Below are 24689 nucleotides of genomic sequence, written 5' to 3'. Positions count from 1 at the left end.
TATCTTCACTTACTTGTGTCCTTACTAACAGATGACTCGGAGGAGAGAGACAAAGTGAGACGAGCGGCCGAATGCTGTCGAAAGATTCTCAACCATGTCAACCAGTCCGTGAAGGAGTCCGAGAACAAACAGGTAAGCGGGTTCGACTCGATTCAGCTGCCACTCTTTCCCCCGCTTAGCAGACAAGCTGAGGTAGGCATACTTCATAGCCTCAGGTCAGCTTTAAGGAAGGTTGCACTGGGAAACCAGAACTTAATGATTGTCAGTATCAGTCTATTGGTTGAAAAGCGCCTGAGAAGTCTTACATCATCCTGAACTGCTGTTGGTGGGGTAATAGAGAGGATCCAACCTTCTGTAAACTGCCTGAGATGGTTTATAAGAAAATTAATAAATGTTTAAAAGGCGCTAGCTGAGAAAATTCAATCTTTTCCAGCATCTTTATTGCCTATAAAGTTAAGAGTGAAGTGTGGATATTCTGCTCTGCTCCACCAAACTGAATTTAAAAAATGACTTAATACTCAAATTCACATTTAATGTTGTTTAAAACAGAAATGTTTCCCATTTAAAAAAAATCATCCTGTCAATGGCTTGCCTTTAGCTAACTCCACACATTTCACTGGGAGAGGAGAACGTATTTTACCATTGAAAGAATTACACACATCACCTTTAAGGCTATTACATTTTCTTGGTGACTTCTCACAGAGAATCATTAAATGATGGCAAGAGGTTGAGGAGAAGTTGAATGTTAATAGATTCTGCTGCATAAATTTATTTTTTATATCTCTGACAGAGACTGGAGGACTACCAGCGACGACTGGACCTCTCTTCTCTAAAGCAGAGCGAGAACCCAATGATCTCAGAGTTCAAGGTTAGTCCTAATCATCTAACTTATTTGCTGTCTTGGCAGACTGTACTGTACTTGAGTTATGGTGCAGGACATGAGCGCTTCCTGTCATGCAGATCAACCAATCAAAATGATTATATCCGATGTGGTTTTTATAAGGGCAACGTCAAGATGACTCAGTCTAAACCTCTGAATAACAACACGACATTGCATATTTTATGTTATGTGCGCAACTGGTTGTTTGTGGCCTGTAAAATAAATTGGTTGTCATTTTCCATTTTCAGACTTTGGATGTCACTAAACGGAAGATGGTACATGAGGGTCCTCTGTCCTGGAAAGTTAACAAAGACAAAACTATTGGTAAGACACTGCTTGCAGACACAGTAGAGTGTATGTGTTTCACTGTGTAAGATATGATGAGCTCAGATCCAAAAGCCACTAAACACCACCTTTGTCAAAAATGAGATGATTAGGGGTGCACTGAAAGGAAAATTCTTGGCAAAAGCCGAATAAAAAGAAAGATTCAGCCGAATACCAAACAACTGAACAATTTTTTTCTTAATTTTCCTAATTATTTTGCCAAATATATCCTCAGCATTGCACAATTTACATTTTCAGAATGTCCATTTATTTCACATTATTTAACAATTACTTTTATTAACATTCCAGCAGTCATTACAGTGCCTTACACCTGGTCACTTCTCAGAGATAGCTATAGGTAGACTTGTTAAAATTTACATTCGACCATATAAATAAGTTTTGGCTAAACAGATTTTAATCCGATCTTCTATTCCAGCGCAAAATGTTAATAACCTATTCATTACTATTTCTCAAGAAACTTGCAACAATGCTTTTATGCAGCACTGTACTGTATGTTGAGGAGCAGACATGCACCTGCATGCACAGTCATGCACGCGCAAAGAGAGAGACGGTGGCAAGATTGACAGGAGATGACAGAGAAAAAAGCGCTTAACAAAAAGCTTATTGTTAAAAAACTTTTTTTTCTCATTTAGTATAAGCGTGTTTGTCATTGTAGGACTTAACTGGTTTTATGAAGTTTTTATTACATACTGCTGATGCTCTTCGTCGTTCTATGACATGAGATGAGGAGCTAAAGCCTCTCGTTCTCCATGCTTGTTCATTCAGCAGACAAATACTCAGGATTGCTGCCGTGTGTTTTTCATACACTGCGTGGTGTTCAAGGTGTCTTGATTTTAAATGATAAAGAAACTTGTAGTGCTGTATATTTTCGCCTCTTTCTCAGACACTTTAAAATGCTTACCAACATGTTTGCTGCATTTGCGCATCTACAGTATCACTCTGCGCTGTTTACCGTTTGATCACATCATCAAAAGACCTCTTTGTTCAGTAAAATTTATTCGGTTACCGAACAAGTGCTGCTTTTTTTCTATTTTCGGCCTAATAATTAAGGTTGCCCAACATTCGGGGCATCCCTAGAAATTATGATATTAACCGAATGTTAATTCGGCAAGTATAGACCTTTTGCGAGTCGAGGTCACAGTTACGTCACGCGCGCATGTGGTGGCAGAAAAACAGTGGAAATGAATGAGACACGAGTGAAACGAACAATATAACTAACTAGAAAATGTTTTGTTGTGCTGTTGAGTGTCAGAGTAGGAATGCCAAAATAGAGGACCTTAATTTTTGTAGTATACCGTCGTCGAAGACACCATTTGAAGATAAACGTAGGTGTTTATGGTTGCAATAAAAGTCCTCAACCGGACAGACTGGAGTGATGAAATCATCTGAAAATCTTTTAATAATTTGAATAGAAAATAATTAGAGAAGATATCCGGTGTTCTGTCGAAGTCTGATCCCTCTATGTGTTTCTTATAGCGTTTTCATCACGTTACGTTTATAATTTATTTAGAAAGATTAAAGATTTGAATGAGTTCATAATATCAATAATATTACCATTTATTAAAGTTTTCGTATTTTTTCAGTTTTCTATTACTTCTTTTTACCTTATATCTTAGCCTATGTCTTCTTCCTGTTTGTTCTAAATTATGATGTTTACTAATAAATATATAAACATAGCACACACACACACACACACACACACACACACACACACACACACACGATGTAAAGTGTTAATAATATATAAACAGGCCTATACAAATTAATTTGTATGTAAACAAAATAGTTTTAGAACAAACACGTAGGCTATAAATATAAGGAAGAAATTGAAAACAGGAAAATTATGAAATATTTAATACATGATATTATACAGAATACATGATATTGCTCTTATAAGTACATCAGCGATTCATACTATAAAAATAATTGATTTACCAATAAAAAACAATACATATACATTACATACATGCACACAATTAGTAGCCAAGCCATTTAAACTTTTAATTTATTTAAAAAATAAACGTAACTTGGTGAAAACGTCATAAGAAACATTACACTTAAGATAAATATAGGGGAAACAGACTTCTACAGAACACCGGATCCATAAAAATCACAGTTTAATGCTAAAACACTTCACACAGCTATTGAGAAGCATTCACTTTCTGCCACCAGTTGGGCTCCGCCCACAAAAAAAGTCATCTCTGTTTGCAAACACGCAAAAGGTCTATTATGTGTTCATCAAATACCTTCACTTAAAATCTGCTTAATTCCGTGATCAGGCCTTTCAGAAAATGCTTTTTCAGCAAAGTCCTTTAAGTGCACAAAAGATGAGTTGGACGAATAACAATGTGCAAAACGATCATGCATCATTCAAACTTGCAGTCCCTTGTGAGTACTTGGTCCTGAATACAAAACAAATGTGGCAGTAAGATGAATCACAGCGCCCCTATGACTTTGATAATTTGCAATATTTTAGCTGCATCTTCAGTGATTTTGCAACTGTTTACTTTGCTAAAAAAAGCTTGCATGCGTTTAGGGTTTTTTCCATAAGTCAATTTGTTATGTAAGGGATAATGTAGAGGCAGCCGGTAGTTATCGGGAAATAAGCCCCGACAGTGTGATCAGGACCCGACACGAAGCGGAGGGTCTTGTATCACACTGAAGGGGCTTATTTCCCGATAACTACCAGCTGCCTCTACATTATCCCGTTTATTACACTGCTACTTGCCACAGAAGAAAAAAAAGTGGACATGAATATGAATTTGAAACATTTTATTGGCATATTTGTTTTAAATTAACATTTTTATCCTTCCGTGAAACTTTGCACAGATGCATAAAATGATCGTAATACCTTATTAAGATCCTCTGCTTCATACTTGTCTGTCTCCATTTTTTTCTCTTTAACCAGTCTTTGAGAAGTTTTAATGCCTATTCTGTATTTTTTTGTGTGTTGGCTTCGTAGCTGTTATGCTCTATTTTGTCAAGTTCAGTCTCAGTAAGCTCTCTGTGTCTTGTCGTTGTTCGTTCTTCTATCCACTGTTTAAATGTTTTGTTTTTTTCCGTACATGTTAAAATTAATGTCAAAATATTCCATTCTTCATTGCGGTTGTCCAGTGTTTGTCACAAGATGGCGCCAAACACAGTAATCTTTATTGGCGCGGAGCGATTTTAATCGTACAAGTAGTACCGGCTATGCGTTATTACTTTGGAGCGGTTATTATTTGAAAAGAACGAACCTGCAAATGTCTCAACTGACCAATCAGAACCAAGCATTCCAGAGAGCCGTGTAATAAGTATCAATAAAAGTGACATTTTGGAAAATAAGGCATTTCAGTCACTGACTAATGCTCATTTACAAGAAAACATGCACTTACAGGGTTTTGCATCTAAACTCTTCATATGAAGACGTCCAACCAAGTAGAATCAGTGAAGATATTGATATTTTTTTTATTTTAAAGCAAATAGTTCACCCAATTATGAAAGTTTGCTGTTAATTTATTCACCCTCAGGCCATCCAAGTTGTAGGCAACTTTTATCTTTAGTAGAACAAACAGTAAAGAACATTTTAAGCTAAAATCGTGAATCATAAAGTGCAAGTTCACAGGTGCAATCTATTTAAAAGAAAGATACAGACAATGCAAAAAGAATCCCTGCGGCATCTGATGAATATTGAGGTCATATGAAGCGAACGGATCATTTTAACTGAACATCATCTTCAACAAAACCGCAGGCAAACTGTCCTAACAAACCTCTTTTTAGGAAAAAGCTTTAAAAGTTTGCTGGCTTTAAAACAAATCCTTTAAGTCTGACTTGCGTCTAATATCTAGTTAGATTGTATCTAGTCACTGCATATTCCTTACCAAGAGCTTTATGATGATATTGGTTTTATGATTTTGTTGTGTGTATCAGAGTTGCATACTTTACTCCTGGAAGACATCCTGGTACTTCTGCAGAAGCAGGACGAGCGTCTTATCCTCAAATGTCACAGTAAGAACCTGGCAGGAACCGCAGACACCAAACACATCTTCAGTCCTATCATCAAGCTCAGCACTGTTCTCGGTGTGCGATCAGTGGCGACAGGTAAGGCTCTGTCTTCACTTTCATACAGTACATACAAAGTGTTTTTAAACAACTCTAGGTTTTCTATTTTTCCTTGCTTGTGTTCAATCCATAGCAAAATAATTATTAGCCATGACATTATCTGAACGTTATTAACATTGTAAGTTGTCGATCAATGTAATTTACTAAATTCCTTGACATGAAATAAGATTATGGGAAACTAACAAAAAACTGCACTGTGTACGCTCATATACTCTGCTCTCCCAAAGACAAAGACAACAGGTCATTCTTTGTGATCTCCATGTCGGAAAACGGAGCTCAGATCTACGAGCTGATGGGCCAAACGGTGACCGATCAGAGAATGTAAGTACTTGAACCCTTTCTTCCAGCTATCTGTCTGTCTGATCTCATTCACAGACCCCATTTCAGTTTGTATGTCATGTCTCCGGTTACATCAGGTGGCAGCGACAGATCAGTCAGAGGGTAGATGTCGTAAAGGCCAAAGGAGACAGCGTCATACTTTTACCTCAAAACGAGTAAGTTAATTCAATAACCTCAGATTCATTTTTTTATTGCCAATTCACTATGCCTGGTACATTATATACCTGTTTATCTGCATTGTAGTGGCGACAGAGACGGTATCGAGTTGAGCAAAGCATCTGACCGCATCTCCACTGGAAGTGCTCAGTCGACAGGTAGCCATGCACACGTCTTCGTTATTCTGAATATAAAAGCGAGTTGATTGGCACCATACCCACTAACTCGACCCTTCATCATCTCCTCTTAGAGAAAGACAGTGATTTTTCCCCATCGGCGGCCCTGCGGGATTGCATTCCTGACTGTAGCCCTGGAGAAGAGGACCGGGTCCAAATCCAAAGGGCTGGCAGAGACGGCTCATATCTGGACTCTGAACTGTTAAACGGCAGGGACGCAGATCCCATCACCTGTTCATCTAAAGCAGAAGAGGCTTTGAGAACCCGTAAGACATCATTTCTACACTGCATTAGCTTACAAACTTGAGGAAAATGACGTGAAGACGTTGAAGTCTAGCAATGAGCGGATTTTATTTCGCTCTATTTCACATAACTCTCCCCTGCACTTGGCAGATATTTTAACAATGCCAGATTATGTAATTAGGGTGAGCATTTGTTTTGGCATTTTTCTGGTGTGGATGGCAGGCAGGAGTTGCCTTAATGGCTCGCCAGGTCTAAAGAATGACCGCCTGTATTAATTAAAATACTTTAGAGACATTTCTTTTCCAAGTGTCTTTAATTAGTTTAGTATCTAACAATAGAAGACCTGTATTATCTTGTGCTTACCAAAGGCATTGTGTTCTGCTGAAATAAACTAATGTGCAAAGTTTGCCACATTTGCATTTTCAAATAAAACTCTTGAATAGTTTAGACTGATTGTTTTATGCTGAATTATGACACTGTTTGTGAAAACCCAGTTGAAGTCATTTACTGTTTTCTATATAAAACCATACTACATAATGTAAAGAACATTCTGTGAAAATATAACTTGATATGCTTAATTAGGTCATATCATGAAAATCTGACTTTTTTCATGTTTAAGGGCTATAATTGGGTCCCCAGTGTTTCTATCAATCTAGAAAATGTGGAAATGACCAACCTAGCAACTTAGTTTTGGTAAACTATTCTCTGCAATTTCGATTTCTCGATATGTCACAAAACAGATAATTACAATAATATTGCCTCCTTAATCTGCACTATCCATGCTCGGCACTAACATTTGCAGAGAGTGAGAGAGAGAGAGAGAGAGAGAGAGAAATAATAATTGACAGCACAATTGAGTTTCAATTTTAACAACCCACTATCATGGCGATCAGTGTTTGCATTTCATCATATTATGTGCATTTTAAAGGACACACCCAAAAACAGCAAATTTTTGCTCGCACCTGCAACGTGGCAATGTTAACATGTTATAATAAACTATATGGTATTTTGAGCTAAAACTTCACATACGCACTCTGGGGACATTTCACAAGACTTAAGATGTCAAATAAATCTTTGGTGTCCTCAGAGTATGTATGTGAAGTTCTAGTTCAAAATATAGATAATTTATTATAACATGTTAAAATTGCCACTTTGTAGGTGTGAGCAAAAATGTGCCGTTTTGGGTGTGTCCTTTAAAATGCAAATGAGCTGATCTCTGCACTAAATGACAGTGCTGTGTTTGGATAGTGCAGATTAAGGGGCGGTATTATCCCCTTCTGACATCACAAGGGGAGCAAAATTTAAATGGCCAATTTTTTCACATGCTTGCCGAGAATGGTTTACCAAAACTAAGTTACTGGGTTGATCTTTTTCACATTTTCTATGTTGTCAGAAGCACTGGAGACCCAATTAAAGCACTTAAACATAGAAAAAGTCAGATTTTCATGATATGTCCACTTAAAAAAAGTCCTTTAATATGACAGGGTTCATATTAACTCTTTCCCCGCCAGCGTTTTAAAAAAAGTTGCCAGCCAGCGCCAGCATTATTTATGATTTTCACTAAAGTTTAATGCCATCCAGAAAATGTTCTTCTGTAAATACATAAACATACAATATATCAAATGAAAATATAAATTTGCTTTCAAAAAATAAAGTTTCACCCTACCTTCAATTGTTCTCTTTTTATAATCTCTCAAATATTTGTAGGTTTCTTCAAAAATACAAAATTGTGAGCAAAAAGCCGAAATAATAGCGTTTTTCTAAAGGACTTTTGATAGAGATCAGATTCAGATAGGGTGACCAGACGTCCCGAAAAATTTGGGACAGTCCCGAAATCTAAGCTGCTGTCCCGAATCCCGAATTCTGCTCTAATTGTCCCGAAAATTATACTGAAGCAAAATCTTAATCCCGAGTCCTACTCTAATTTCCCCAAAAATTATACTGATGCAAAATCTTGAGTAGTTATTGTCTGATAAAACATGCGCGATGAGTTTGAGTCATCCTGCAGCCAGCCCCCGCCGGGTGCTCATTGGCTGCAGCGTCTTTGTTTTTTATATAAGCTGTAGGCGCGCATTAAGATATGCACTGATATGGCACGGGAGTGCTGGCCGCAGTTAAAACCTCCGCTGGCGTTGAGCCTCCAAAACCTCGGTAGGCTATAGCTCAAGGGTGAATTTAAAGTTGTATTGTTTCTATTAATTTATCTAATCCGTCTATATGCACAAAGACAATATGAGCTTTTTGTCCTCTTTTTGTTTTGTAGAGTAGATTAAGAGAGTGAAAGTTACAGCAGCCGCGAGGACAGTCGAAAGTGCAGGCAGTGACAGTCAGTCGCGTGAAGGGGTCAGATTGGTCGAGGGCGAGGCACTGTGTTAAAAAAAACTACTTCTATAAGTATTATATAAATGTATATGCATATGTACTTATATTAATAAAAATATGATTGGTTCAGTAACTTCTGTTTGAAATTCATTGTCTTTTATAAGTACATTAAATAAAGAAAACTATTGGATGATCTAACTATTATTGTATGAAGTATAATTCTTCTATAGCCTACGTGTTATATAAATTCATTTATATGCATATGTACTTATTAATATGATTGGTTCAGTTTGTAATTCATTCTCTTTTATTATTATATAAAATAAATAAATAAAACTATTATTGGATTATCCGCAAACCACCCCCCCCTCCCCGGTGACGTCTTCCCCCCGTCCCGATTTCAGTCAATCTCATCTGGTCACCCTAGATTCAGAGCGATCATCAAAACATACACAGAGTTTGAACTGTTTGCCTAAGGGAATACTTCCAGGTTTTAAGCCACCTGATGGATAATAGCGGAAATACTGATTGCCGGAAAAACTCGTCATTGGCAGGGAAGCATTTTCTCTTAATTGCCGACTTAACTCATCAATGGCGGGGAAAGAGTTTAAAGTATGTGAAGTCAAATCTCCTAATCTCATAATTAGATTGAGACTTTACCCTAGATTTCACAAAAACTGTCACAATTTTCTAATAATTGCCTGTCTACTTCCTTGGATTTTCACTAGCTCTGTTCTTTCTGTGAAATGATTTTGTTTTAGTGTCAGCGCTGAAGCAGGTTCTGGTGACTCAGCTGATGGCTCAGGACGAGGGCGGGTGTTTGGGTCGATCGGCCGGCAGCCGTCTCCTCAGGACCACATCGCTTCGAACGCCAGTGGAGCACAGCTCGATTCGAACCCCTAGCCGAGCTCAGGACTACATCTCCGGAGACACGGGTTTCTACGAGTGTCCAGAGGACTACGGTGAGTGTGTTTTTATCCCAAAAGCATGTTTTGTTTTGGGGAACTATTGGCTTGGATTGTTAAAAGAGGTTCGGGCATGACTTAGTAGAGAGATTATTTTAACGTATGTGTCTTTATTAGAAAAAAAACCTCATTAAATAGAAAACTATCTGCTGTTTGATGTAGCCTAAAGGTCACATGCTCGTGTGGGCGAGGTTGAATCCAGCTCAGTTCATTTTCTACTCTTCTTTATTGTTTCATGTCACGTTTCTACTATTCTATTAATTAAGAACAAAAAGACCATTAAAAAAATGGTATAAAGTAAATCATTTCCAAGAAATAATAGAAACTGTCAAGTTGCCTGATGAAGTTCAAAGAAGGACACAAAAGTTGAACATTGTTAACTTGCAGCGATTATGAATCACAAACATTATGAATGTAAAGCTCATACACTGAAGGAAGGTGGTTGACGTAGCTGATATTTGTCCCGTAGCAGCTTACCTCGTTCTGGAGGGGTACGGAGGTTCGGGTGAGAGCAGCACCGATGATGATATTCAGGTTGGCAGGAAGGAGTCGAGTTTGGCCCACAGCTGTGCTGCAGATTCGGGCATCAGCCTCAAGTTTTCCTCGCCCTCTTCAGGCAGCACGTCTCGGCTAAGCAGACAGGTCTTGTCGCATCTTCGCTGCCTGCAGGCCAACCTCAACCATCTCAAGGTCAGTCTGATCATACCATTTTCTGGGCTGGGCAATATATGATTGCTTTATCGTGTTAGCAGCACAAAGGTTGTGGGTTCGATCCCTAAAAACGCGCATACTGATAAATGTGACCATAAGGGTCAAGTTTTGAAAATTGAGATTTGATACATCATCTAAAAGTGGAATAAATAAACGTTTTATTGATGTATGGTGATCTGGAATGACTTTGTGGCCTTTTTGAACTTGATTTGGCTTGTCGTTTTGATTTAGCCTATTCAGCTTCCCAGGTATATTCTGTATGCTATTGTATATATCATGTAAATAACTGTTTATGTTACATTAACATATACGGACACCTATTCAGCCTGATGTTCTGTGCTTTTGTTTAGTTGAATAACTTGCCTTTCCAGATGAAATGTCTGTTCTTTTGCTTTTGTGAAATCATTTTCTAAATAAATGTCACCTATAGTCCAGTGCGACTTATAAATGTTTTTTTTCTCTTTTAAATGCATTTTTGACTGATGCGACTTATAGTCCCAAAAATACGGTAATTTTTTATAAATTTACGGTAGGAAATTTACTAAGTACCTTCACGGAACATAATCTTAACTTAACTCTTTCACCACCATTGAAGAGTTATTTTGTCAATTAAAGGTCCCATTTTTTCTGTATTTTTGAAGCTTGTATTGTGTTTATAGTGCACAATATAAAATGTTACTTTTTTGTGTGTTGTATAGCGCTGTTTTCACTGTCCTCAAAACAGGCTGATGTCTTCCTTGTTCTATGAAGTCCCTCCTTTTGAAATACGTAACGAGTTCTGATTGTGTACGTTAGATTGTTTAGTGTGTTGTGATTGGATAGCAGCGTAGCTTGCCTTTAGCTTAGCTGGCGACTGACGTATTCCTGTGGGCGGAGTTTAGTCAAAAAACTGTTCTAATGACATCATTAAAGCAGGAAGTAGAGGGCTGTAGTCCAAACCGGACGATCGCTGTAGGCTTTGAAAAGTGAATTCTTTTAAAGAAAATATATCGCCTGGCAGTGAACTTTGAGCTTTATCATTTTACAGGTATTATTTATGCTATTATGACAACATTACACACTAACTAGGGTTTAAAAAATGGCATCAGAAAGAATGTGACCTTTAAGAAAAAAACATTTTCCTGCCAATGACGCTTTCCTGATGAGTTTTTACGGTAATCTGTAATTCCGCTATTATCCACTAGATGCCCACTCTTACCCAATAAAAAAAAACTGAAGCAAAAAATAATTGAACAACATTTTAAACTCCGTGTATGTTTTGATAATCATTCTGAATATGATCTCTTAACAAAATTCCTTTACACATTTTTTTATTTTTTAAGAAACCTACCCATATTTGAGAGGTGATAAAAGAGAACAAATCAAAATAGGATGAAATGTTTTTTCCCCGTTTTGGTGGTTTGTTTTTTTGTTTGAAAGCAGAGGATCTGTTCTTTTATTTTATATATTTCTATGCTTATATATTTATAAAAGAAAATTGTCCAGGAAGGCATATTGTGAAACTTTTGTGAAAATCATAAAAATGCTGGCGGGCAACTTAAATCAACCTAATGAGGTTTTGGCATAAAAATTGATAATATTGTTGGCTATTACTACAAATATACTTGTGTTACTTATGACTTATGGTTTTGTGGTCCAAGGTCACATTTCTATAACATGAATGCAGTTCTTTAGTTTTAGGTCAAATGCATTAAACACTAAGACAACTAAATGTGTATGACAACAATGGTTGTTTAGACCTCTTAAAATGTCAGCCAGCAAATCTATTAAGTATGAAATCAGTTATTAATCATTAACATAAACATTTATACATTTGACAGACATGTTTATCCAAAGCAATTTACAGTGCATTCAATATATATACATTTTATAATCTGTTACCTGGGAATCCAACCCACAACCTTTGAAATGCTATCACAATGTTGTACCAGTTGAGCTACAGTAGGTAGTTTTTCAATGTGCAGCAGTAGTTTAAATCACTCAAAGGAAAACTGTTGAACTAATACATTGATAATCTATTTCAGGATATGGAAACAAAGTATTACAATCTTATTCGCCAAAGGTCACTTGAGTCCAGCACAGACACAGATGAGAGCAGAGGTAACAGCTGACTATAAAAATGAAAAAAAAGTACCCAAACATTACACGGATGGCTCGTTTTTCAATTGGTCCATCTACATCATATTTCTCCTGCAGATAAGAAATAAAGCGGCAGAAGTTCCTGGCTCCTGTGATGAAATGGGCAGTGCTTCCATCAATAACATTCTCCATATAAGCCTGTCTTCCTGCTGAACACCTCCATCCAAAAATGAGGGAAATATTCTAACAAGGCCTATCGCTTCTGTCAGCGCTCGTCAATTAGGAAAGATGGACTGTCTTCTCTCAGACTTGTAGCATGTCGTCATTCTAACAAACGTTGGGCAGCCCAGTCCTTTCCCAGCAGTCCTAGCTAGAGAGAGACCTATACCAAAATGTATAAAGCTGTGTGTTTTTATATATATATATATATATATATATATGTAATAAACACAAGATGAGAAAGCTAAGGAAACTTTTTTTAACTAATGTATTATGGTTTTGTTTTATCTTTTTTTTTTTTTAAATCCCAGTATATATTTATTTTTCTTTTTAGTGTTTTCCAAGTTTCTTGCATGCTTGCATCGCCCTGTTAAAACTCTTAAGCTGCCTGTTGCTGTAGGCTTCGGTATGACTGAACAGGACAAAAGCTTTATGATTCAGTCTCCTCTACATAGTCTTGCATGGAAACTCAGCCCGAGCAGTAGATGAAGAGGTGGTTTTCCTCAAGGCCGCTCTCAGACATTCCTTTCAGAGCCCCAGACTGATTCATCGGCCCATGAGACCCTTCTGCTGAGATGAAGAGTCGATGAAGCTCAGCCTCTCCTGGTCTGCAGCTACTCCTTAGTTTGATGACTGTGTAAAGCTAAGAATTTATATCCATCAAGATTGGAAGCTGATGCAAAACCTGGAAATAAAATCATAATGATGAAATCTTTGTACTGACCACTTTGGATTTAATTATTGTAATTTTGTGCTGCAGACAAAAACGCAGAAAATGTTTAAAGTTTGTTAACTATATAAGTGCATGCATTGTTTAAATGTAACTTCTACTTCCCATTTCAGAAGTTTTTTTTATTATGCTGTTATTTGATGTAAAAATGTTTATTCTGGATAAAATGTCACGCAAGCTTGTTGCATCATAAACAAGATAAATATTTTCTATGAATGGTACACAAAATACATAAATTTGTCATAAATGTATACAATGGCAGTGCAGTACTAAAATAATCAAAACTCCTTTACTGTACATAAACAACAAGATTAAAATGTTTGAAGTGTTTAAAGTTACTTAACAAATTGGGTAAACAATTTCAACTTGTTTTTAAGTTATGTCAACTTCTCACAAGTCAAAACTTAAAATAGTAGGTTGAATTGGCTGCATTATTTTTTTTTTACAGAGCATGGTTTGCTACAGTAGCCATAGTTTATCATGTATTTTTAAGTAAAGCAATACACCAAAAAACATTACTTACACGTTAATAACAACGTTACTACACTTTAACAATAAAAAAACATGTTTTATTTTCATATAAACCTAAATTTACTTCAATATTTTTCATGTAAATGTTAATGTTTCACGACAAACTATATATTTTTGGTAGGGATGCACCGATATGGAAATTTTGGCCGATAACTCTTTATATTTGGGGGCTGATAACCGATATATAGGTTGATAAATATGCATATTCATTTTCCGAGCATGATTGCAAAGTAAAAAGACAAACAAATACAGTGGATATCTGGTTTTATTTTAAACCCTTTAGAATTTTCATTTCCATAACTTTGCATGTGATCGCTTTTGCTTTAGTACTGTCTTTGTTAAATTTACTCATGCTGTCAAGTGTTTGTTGTACTGGCTCTTTGGTAGTGTGTAACGGTGTTTGTTTGACAGTGATTTTTATCTGATAGTCTTTTCGGGACGGCGAAACTTCAGATGGCTTATTAGATTAGTAGTATTGAAGTTTTTTGATTTACTGCCCCCTCGCATTACCTCACATTTGCAGCTGTTGCAAATTGCAAGTTTGATGTCTTCTTTTTTTCACGACGAAAAACTCCCAGACATCTTGTCTTCGCCCTAGACTAGCATACTCTTATTAAGCGCGCAACACGCGTCATCTTTGCGCTACGTCACAGAAAGCAATAATCAAAACTCCACATGCCCAGCAATGAGCAAATGAAGTGGTTCAACAAGCCGAAATAATTATGTTGGCTTGAGAAAGCCAACATACTGTTGTTGCACTTAAACTTATTATTATTCCCTCTTCTTTTCTTCTGAGACTAAAATTTCTAACTCTAACTCGTCCTAGAGCTTTCAAGCTACAGCCATCAAACTTTGGACAGACTTTCGGTCTGATCTGACGAGGTGTGCTATATCTTTTCTAACTGATGGGACCTTCCAAATTCCTAAACGGGGCGCTGAAACACCCCAAAATTTCCATTGACTTAACATTGAGACAAACTTTGACGGGTCAAAGCTGCGAGTGAGAAACTTGTAGAAACTTGTGGCTTACCACATTTAAGGAGGCTGACAGGCTGTGTAAGAACATACCTCACAATGGGGTGTAAGCTGTACCCCTGGGGTGTAAGAGGCCCCCAAAATTTCCCATTGACTTATAATGGGGCAGGAAACATGCCCATAAAAGGGAATAAAAGCGTCCCAGATGGAATATCTTCACTTTAGAGGGTCTTAGAGACATGGGGGTGGGCTCATTTTACTCAAGCATCCAATCAGTCTCTTAGGATCACCCCAGAGCTATTAAGCCACGCCCCTAGCAACAATTTTGGGTACCCTAGCAACATCTCCCATAGACTACCATTATAAAAAGCCCAGATGGATATCTTTGCACCAGAGTGTCATAGAGACATAGGGGTGGGCTCATTTTACTCAGGCATCCAATCAGTCTCTTAGGATTCTTATTGAGGTATTAAGCCACGCCCCTAGCAACAAAATATGAAGACCCTAGCAACATAATAAACAAAGCCTTATATCTCTGGATCTGAACATCGTAGAGACACAGGGGTTGGACCGTTTTTCTTGTGGTTTGACGTGTAATCATTATGGGATGCCAATTTTCTCCCTAGCAACCAAACTTAGTACCCTAGCAACGGAATAAACAAAGCCTTATATCTCCGCTTCAGAACATCATAGAGACACGGGGGTTGGACCGTTTTACTTGTGGCTTGAAGTGTGATCATTATGGGATGCCAATTTTCTCCCTAGCAACCAAACTTAGTACCCTAGCAACGGAATAAACAAAGCCTCATATCTCTGCATCAGAAAATTGTAGAGACACGGGGGTTGGACCGTTTTACTTGTGGCTTGAAGTGTGATCATTATGGGATGCCAATTTTCTCCCTAGCAACCAAACTTAGTACCCTAGCAACGGAATAAACAAAGCCTTATATCTCCGCATCAGAACATTGTAGAGACACGGGGTTGGACCGTTTTACTTGTGGCTTGAAGGGTGATCATTATGGGATGCCAATTTTCTCCCTAGCAACCAAACTTAGTAACCTAGCAACGCAATACATGTTAGCTTCATGCTAGCTTCCTGCTAATCATGCTAGCTTCATGCTAGCTTCATGCTAATCATGCTAGCTTCATGCTAATCATGCTAACTTCATGCTAGCTTCATGCTAATCATGCTAACTTCATGCTAGCTTCATGCTAATCATGCTAACATCATGCTAGCTTCATGCTAATCATGCTAGCATCATGCTAGCTTCATGCTAATCATGCTAGCATCATGCTAATCATGCTAGCATCATGCTAACTTCATGCTAACTTCATGCTAATCATGCTAGCTTCATGCTAGCTTCATGCTAATCATGCTAGCATCATGCTAGCATCATGCTAGCTTCATGCTAATCATGCTAGCATCATGCTAGCTTCATGCTAATCATGCTAGCATCATGCTAGCTTCATGCTAATCATGCTAGCATCATGCTAGCTTCATGCTAATCATGCTAACATCATGCTAGCTTCATGCTAATCATGCTAGCATCATGCTAGCTTCATGCTAATCATGCTAACATCATGCTAGCTTCATGCTAATCATGCTAGCATCATGCTAGCTTCATGCTAATCATGCTAGCATCATGCTAGCTTCATGCTAATCATGCTAGCATCATGCTAGCTTCATGCTAATCATGCTAACTTCATGCTAATCATGCTAGCTTCATGCTAATCATGCTAACTTCATGCTAATCATGCTAGCATCATGCTAGCTTCATGCTAATCATGCTAGCATCATGCTAGCTTCATGCTAACATCATGCTAGCTTCATGGTAAATCATGCTACCTTCATACTTAAACATACTAACAGCCAGATAGCCTACTAAACTAAACTTATGTCAAACCGTTTTAAACATTCAGGCTACGCTTTCTCAAGCCAACATAAAGTTTGTCTTCAAACTTTACTATCTAGTCTATTATTTATCGGCCTAATTTGCTATCAGACCGATAACGATAATATCACAGATAAGCAGTTATCGGCAAATAACGATATGTCGGCCGATATATCGTGCATCCCTTATTTTTGGAAATGTCTAAGAATAACGTTTTCATATTTCAAAACCTTTTGGCAGTAATAATAATAATGCATTAACTGTAATTTATTAATTTGTGACAAGAGTATACAGCAAACCAACACAAACCTTAGTTTTTGATAATTGTATGTATTAAAATTTAAAATAATACTATATTGCATTTTTTATTTATTACAAATAAATGTAAACTGTTATAAAAAATATTTTTTCACCTCCAGACACTTACATAAATTTTTTTAAAGTGTCTTCTTTAAAACAAGATAAAAATTAGGCTTCTAGACATCAACTCCACCCACTTAAAAAGGGCTGCACCAGTTAAAGGGTTAAAATATGTCAGCTTCTACTCAACTAAATAAATATACAAAAAATATATTAAAGAATTCTGGCATACATCCCAGCTGAAAAAGAAAACAAAAATAATGTCAAATGGTTATAATAAGAATTGTACTGGTGTTAATGGCAGCAATAATGGATTGGCTGTTGGGTTGTATTACTGAGATGTTTATCAGGCAGATGGGAAGCAATAAAACACTTTTGGCAACATCCTATTGGCAAGCCCAAAATACGCTACAAACTAAATTTTGTGTTTGTTTTAATGGTAAACTGAGTGTGGTTCATAATGATGATTTGTAATAAACACTTTTCTATTGTTTTATTATGATCATCCCAAATGGCAAGATTAAAAGCCCCATCATCATATGGATGCACTATAAATTCCTTTAGATGATTCTGTGTCAGGCCAGTAGATGGCAGATTGTGATTGTCTGTCTGTGTAGAGACTTGCAGTTTAAGCCCATAGGCTGCAGTGACATCAGTGTTATTGGTTAACTAACCTCTACGGGTTAGCCAAGTATTAAAAATGAAATCTAAAAATCCTGTTCCGCTTATTCATCCTTTGGTGCGACTTAAAAATCTTGCATTATAAAAAGAGTAAAAATCCCATAAGCATGCTCATTACTTCTCATTCAAATTAATCACAGTCACCACTTTTAGCATCGGCCAATTTCCCTTAGAGATTTTAGAGATACTCTGTTCTCTCTGAGGTAAAGCAGTAGTGGTTTTCAGTCCTTTTTGTCCTCTGTGGTTATTCCTCAGTGCATCACTCTTAACACACCATGCAGTTAAGTGCGGAGCTACAGACAGACAGAAGGATAATTGATTGTCTGAGTCTCTGCATGCACCTGTCAATTATCTAATTGAAGCACTGAGGGGTGCGAGAGAAAGGCAAACTGTGGTGTCACATCACATCTGTGTCTCGGGTCACCTAGTTAAACCCCAGAGTCATTCCTGTTTGCTTTAACACACGATAGCAGTGTACGCAAATACATTAAACGGATACTCCAGCCAAACATCAAAATTACCCCATGATTTACTCACCCTCAAGCCATCCGAGATACATATGTCCATCATCTTTCAGACGAGCACATTTTGTGTTATTGTAGTAAATGTCCTTGCTCTTTTAAGCTTTATAATGATAGAAAACAGGGATCAGGAAACAACTTCTAACTTTAAACTCCCAAAAAAGTGCATTTGTCCTTCACAGAGGTAATCCAGACAACTCCAGTGGGTTATTAAAGGTCTTCTGTGTGTTAACGATGTGATTTAGTAAGAAAAATATCCATATTTCAAACTTTATAAACTGTAACAACTAAATTCTGGTAATGGCGCCATCTTGTACCCAAGAGAGAGTTCAGCGTTCGTTGCCATGGGTACCAAGATGGCACCATTAATGGAAGCTAGTTATAGAGGGTGTGCACGTGACTTCAAAAGGACTATGGTTATGCCACTGAGTGGCAAAAGACAGAGGTCAGCATTTGTGTACAGTGTGAATTCAGCAAAAACACAGGGAAAAGGCGTCTAAATGGGAAAAAGTTGTTTGTGCAATAGACTGTACTAACCGATTAACAAGAATTAATGTTGGAAGACCCAGCCTTAACCCATCTTCAATGCTCTAACTGAGGGAAGGAGGTTGTTCCCCACTCTCGCAATTCATGGCCCGGTCATCCTCTCCTTAATACAGTGCAGTCGCCCTGTCCCATGTGCAGAAAAACACCCCCAAAGCATGATGCTACAAGCCCCATGCTTCACAGTAGGGATGGTGTTCTTGGGATGGTGCACATCATTCTTCTTCTTCCAAACACGTTTAATGGAATTATGACCAAAAAGTTATATTTTGGTCTCATCTGACCACATGACTTTCTCCCATGACTCCTCTGGATCATCCAAATGGTCATTGGCAAACTTAAGACGGGCCTGGACATGTGCTGGTTTAAGCAGGGGAACCTTCCGTGCCATGCATGATTTCAAACCATGACGTCTTAGTGTATTACCAACAGTAACCTTGGAAACAGTGGTCCCAGCTCTTTTCAGGTCATTGACCAGCTCCTCCCGTGTAGTTCTGGGCTGATTTCTCACCTTTCTTATAGGATCATCGAGACCCCACAAGGTGAGATCTTGCATGGAGTCCCAGTCAGAGGGAGATTGACAGTCATGTTTAGCTTCTTCCATTTTCTAACGATTGCTCCAACAGTAGACCTTTTTACCAAGCTGCTTGGCAATTTCCCCGTAACCCTTTCCAGCCTTGTGGAGGTGTACAATTTTGTCTCTAGTGTCTTTGGACGGCTCTTTGTTCTTGGCCATGTTAGAAGTTGGATTCTTAGGCTGCGTCCGAAACCGCATACTGTATAGTAGGTACTGAATAAGATGAAGTACTTACTTACTTGGCGTTAAAACAGTAGGTACTGTATAGTATGAATCCTTGTAGTATGAATGAGATTCGGACGTACTACATCCGTCATGTTGCTACATCACGTGACATGCGTCCTCATCACGTCATGTCATTCCAGCGCGAAAACAGGCGCATGATCTTCTTCTTCGTTGGTTAACTCCTCTGCCAGGGCATCATGGGATAGTGAAGTGTCCATCGTATGCACACTGCAAAATTTAACCGGAAGTAGTAGATCATCCGGGTACTTTTCGCATACTGTTTTTCGAATACTATGTATTCGGACATACTACTCACCTCGCCTACTGCATTTCAAAAATAGTACGCGGTTTCGGACGCAGCATTACTGTTGTATGGGGTGGACAGGTGTCTTTATGCAGCTAACGACCTCAAACAAGTGCATCTAATTTAGGATAATAAATGGAGTAGAGGTGGACATTTTAAAGGCATTTTTAAATAAATAAATGCAAAATAGCAGGGTGTTCGAATACTTATTTTCATCACTGTATGTATCTCGGATTGTTTGAGGGTGAGTACATCATGGGGTCATTTTATATTTGGCTGGGCTATCGCTTTAATGTAAAATAAAGAAATGATTAATTTAAAACATTTAGGGGGGAGTGGGTGATGAATCTGGACAGGGATTAGACTAGTCCTAGACTAAAATAAATCTAAGAGCTGTCCAAACTGAAAACAACTTGCACTGAAATATCTTAAAATAAATCAGTGCCCTATGTTTTGCCTGAAAATGGTAATATTTTTGTAAGGCATGTTTGTTAAAACTAATTATATTTCCTAATTAAACTAAGACCTAGTCCTGTCTTAAGCTAATCCCTGTCCGGGAAACCACCGTGATGATGGTAATACTATGATAATTCATACAGGATGCTTGTATGCAATGGTATTTGAATGGTACCCAAAATTATTATTACTCATTACCTTTTTGGTGTTATATTGTAGTCTAGTGTTTTGTCTTGTATTATATTTTATTGTCTTGTTCAGTTTTAAATGTCTCAAGATGCTTTTTCCCAAGCACAGTGAAGACGATCTCACAAATCTCTTACGATCATTATGAAATAATTCGGCAGTGGAGAGAGAAGCAAAGAGAGGTCACGAGTCCCTTGTAGGATCTTAGTGCACATTTACCCGCCTAAATGCAACACTACCTCTCGGCTTTGCTTAGATGCTTCTAATTACATAGATGAACAACCTGATTTAATATAGACCGAATTAACACACCCTCTCTACATTATTATTATTCATATCACTCAAAAGAAAACTTTGTCAGTGATATTTATCACACAATATTGGATAAACTGAATTGTACTACACATGGCATGTAGCCAATATATTGCAGATTGAAGTTGAATATTATAGGAAGTATAATAAGATTTGTCTAATGTCTCAATTGTCAGGGGAAGATGTATTCATTCAGTCAGTGTGTACTGTTAATGCACAATTATATTAAATGTGCAGTGCAGTCATGGTCAGGCAAAGCTATCGATCAACACACTACCACCGCGTAAAGACTGGCGAGCCTCTTTGCGATATGCTTCACAGCCTCTCCACCCACTCTCATTGTGTTTGTATCTCTGAATCCTCTCCACAGGGATAGCGTTGCTCAGCTCAAGTTCATATGGATGGTGCCCCATAAATTTCAGCAGCCCTTTCTCCTGTAGGGTGCTGACAACATTGACGTTCTTATCGAGCTGTTGGTAGAGATGGACTTGAAGGCGGGAGGGGGTTTAACTACTGTCTTTTTATCATGGTGAGCTACTGGACACATCTGCTTCATCATTCCGGATCCCTCGTGTGAATCATTCATTGGAGAGAGAGAGAGAGGGGTACCAGGAATGACCCTTCAGTATATTCAAGAGCCCGGTGGCCTCGCTTCAGACGCAGAAAAATGAATGACACCTCTATCATCTTTGGTGACACTGTCGGGTGCCTTGAGCTGTGTTTAATTACGATGGAGGCAGGACTTGGGTGCTTTGACATTAGAGATGATGAAACAAGCTGGGAAGAAATAGAGAGGAGGGGATTCGTTCAGATGAACTTTGTGAGGTCAAACTTTTGTTAGGAAAGAATCTGTGCATGTGCTTAAGTTTGTGATGGTGATATTGAATTTTCAGAAACGGTCGAAAGTGAACCAAAGAGATTAGTCCACACTTTGATTACATCATGTACTGCAGACTTTAGGGACCATTGTTGCAAGTCCATGTGGTAGCACCGGAGTCGTATTTTGGGACAGACTCGAGCATCGATTTTTGGGTGAACTACCCCTTTACCAGCCACAAAGTCATTTCGACCATTTTTTTCTGAAAGTGTTTGAAGAGTGTAAGGGTCATTTAAACATTAGAAGAACAACAGATGGTGGCGGTGGTGGTTCACAGCCTGGCATTATTCCATAAACATGATATTTACGTACCTGCGCCTCTTCATCTATTTGAAAATCCCCCAGCAGTGTGATAACAGGAGGTAGAATGTTTGTTTGGGAAGCGTGGATTATAGGTGAGAAAAAGGTCAGGTGATTTAATCTACTCGAAATCCTGTCACACAACTCTGATCAATACCCTCCCATGCAAATGCCGATGAGAAGAGAATCCTCACTCCAAAACGCAGCTGGATAACAAAAGCACGGCTTGAATTAAAATGAATTCTCTTGTCTGTTACCTTTTCAGGTCAGGATACCGAGCCGTTTTAAAGAGGCAGTCAGACGTCCCTGATAGCTCTCCGACATCTGCGGGAAAAGGGCACCTGTTCACCCGCAATGCTGCTCTTCTGGCGTCTCACCGTTGCTGAAAAGTTCACCGTGTCTTGTACGTACAATTGTTGTGAAAGGGTTCGAGAGGCTGCTCAAACATATCGGGGAGATAGCAGAAAGCACACTTAGTGAAGACTGAATAGGATCATTTACTACACCAGTTGTAGGTTTTTGTGTGGATTACCAAAAGCTTTCGAGGCTTATTGTCGACGACTCAAACTGCCATTCTGTCTACACACAAAGGTCTAAATGAAGCTCTGAAGGTCTCATTTCGGTAACGGCTAGTTTAAAATAGAGTCTGATTTCTGTTTCTTGAAGAAGCGACAAATTGATGGATTCACATCTTAAAGTGTAGGCGCGGTTGTCTGATTACAAATGCTCTCGTGGTGAATTCAGTCCTCCAGAGAGGAAAAATACCTGTTTACTTTGGTTAGCCTCTAATAAAGTCTAAGCTGTTGACTGACACTTGAGGCTGAACAAGCAGACCTTGCGTAAACCCAGTAGCCTATACAAGATGAAATGGAAATGCTGTGTAGCGGAACAATAGCTGGTTTTAAATAAAAAGTAATTATAAAATGCAGTAAAAATATGGCTATTGAGATGCACACTGTGGTTTTAGATGTGTTGACAGATGGATGACTTTTTGTTTATGCTCATTTTTTCTATTTTGAAGACTTCACCCATGTTAGTGTCTGCAGAGTCTGGCATGTGTAAACATAAAGTTTGTATGCTCACAAGATAGCATTTATTTTTCTATTTGAAAACTCCAAGTCATTGGACAAGAGCAGTTTCTTGAATTGTACGATGTATTTCCTATTAAAGGACATCTTGACACTATTCTATACTTTATAGTGAAAACAGTATTGGGTAGTTATGTAATTAAGTACTCAATACTAATTAATTAAGTATTTAATACTAATTACATTGTTAACATTGTATTTAAATTACTACACAATAATCCATTACTTGTTAATATTTTCATTTTTTAAAAATCTGTATGAACCTGTGGTCAAGGTTATGGACATTTAAAATAAACCTGAGTTTTTTCATCTCTTTATGTTGAGAAAATCTATTAAGATTAACTTTAATTAAACATTAGCTGTAACATTACAGTACAATTTCAGTACATTTGAAGAGCTCAGATGCAAAACGTTCTTGCGTCTTAATGTTTTCTTGTATATGTGGATTTTCTTTATCAGACTCTGTATGTTTATGTTCAGTTATTTTACTTTAATTTAAATTCAACTGTCTTTCACTGCAAAACCCAAGTATACACAAAACTCTGCTTCTGAAAAAAGTCTCCAAATAGTCTCCAAAACTTCAGTCAATATCCTAATAAACGTCATTTAATCAGGTAAAAACTTGCATCTTGACGTACATACACCATTGTCCAATTCTTCTTCAGTTCACTTAGATACTTCACTGCAAAACCATTGTTGAGTTTAATGGATTCTGACAACAAAGTGGTATTTCTGAATAGCCTGCCATGTGGATTAAGCTGATTTAAAGGGAAAGTATAATTTGACTGAGAGCATTCGTTCAATATCATCATCTTTTGAAGGAGGTTGAATTTAGGGGAGGTTTTTCATTTTGAACTTGCATAAATTTATATTTGTTTTATACAAAATTGTTAGTTCCACTTTAGTACAGATTGTTGAAAGTATATACCGTATGTAATGCAAGTACATCATAAAATCTGCAATTACTTAAAAACGCTACACGCTCAGAAATAAAGGTACAAAAGTTGTAACTGGGACCGTACCTTTTAAACGGTACTTATATGTACCGTTTTGGTATATGTACCTTTTAGGTACCAGTATGTACCTCTAATCTACCAATGTGTTCCTCTGAGGTACCAGCATTCACCTTTGAGGTACAAAAGTGTACTTTTTGAAAAGGTACACCCCAGTGACAACTTTTTTACCTTCATGTACCTTTTTTTCTGAGAGTGTACCTGAAACTTATTTGTAACACTGTCGGCTATCAGTTACTACATGTTTCAAAATGGTGTTATGTTTTTAACAAGACAGTGATTAAAATAATATAAAGTTGGATTTGGTGACTTACAAAACCAACTCAGAACTAAAAAAAACACAAGATGAAGAAATTTACTTCCATGCCTCCAAAACACTCTTTGTTCAATATCTTTACCAAAACACATCAAAACTTTTCACTGATTCACAGGAGATCATCATCTGACAGTTAACCCTGCGTTAGTTTGTGCCCCGCTCACCACTACTTTTTAAAAGGCACCACCCCAGTGACAACTTTTGTACTAGCTTGTACCTTTATTTCTGAGATTTTTTTATGTTAATTACCACTGAACTCATATCAC

The 24689-nt window shown here is 37.7% G+C and overlaps 1 protein-coding gene across 4 annotated transcripts in view; it reads left to right on the top strand.

Moving 5' to 3' along the window:
- arhgef12a (Rho guanine nucleotide exchange factor (GEF) 12a) overlaps positions 1-13252 on the top strand; it is a 73811-nt gene extending 60559 nt beyond the window's left edge. For 3 of the 4 annotated variants that reach the window (XM_065281198.2, XM_065281201.2, XM_065281199.2), the window contains 12 exons: positions 32-132; positions 791-868; positions 1129-1204; positions 5135-5305; positions 5554-5647; positions 5743-5820; positions 5909-5979; positions 6072-6263; positions 9324-9524; positions 9997-10217; positions 12263-12338; positions 12435-13252. In XM_065281198.2, coding sequence (XP_065137270.1) covers positions 32-132; positions 791-868; positions 1129-1204; positions 5135-5305; positions 5554-5647; positions 5743-5820; positions 5909-5979; positions 6072-6263; positions 9324-9524; positions 9997-10217; positions 12263-12338; positions 12435-12445 — 1370 coding nt within the window. In that variant the 3' untranslated portion in view covers positions 12446-13252. The remainder of the gene's footprint in view (positions 1-31; positions 133-790; positions 869-1128; positions 1205-5134; positions 5306-5553; positions 5648-5742; positions 5821-5908; positions 5980-6071; positions 6264-9323; positions 9525-9996; positions 10218-12262; positions 12339-12434) is intronic. The other variant, XM_065281200.2, reaches the window with a different exon arrangement.
- Positions 13253-24689: the final 11437 nt, after the last annotated feature.

This window comes from Paramisgurnus dabryanus, chromosome 8 (assembly GCF_030506205.2).
Source record: "Paramisgurnus dabryanus chromosome 8, PD_genome_1.1, whole genome shotgun sequence".
NCBI lineage: Eukaryota > Metazoa > Chordata > Actinopteri > Cypriniformes > Cobitidae > Paramisgurnus > Paramisgurnus dabryanus.
The sequence above is the reverse complement of the archived record's forward strand: the minus strand, read 5'-3'. Positions and strand labels throughout refer to the sequence as shown.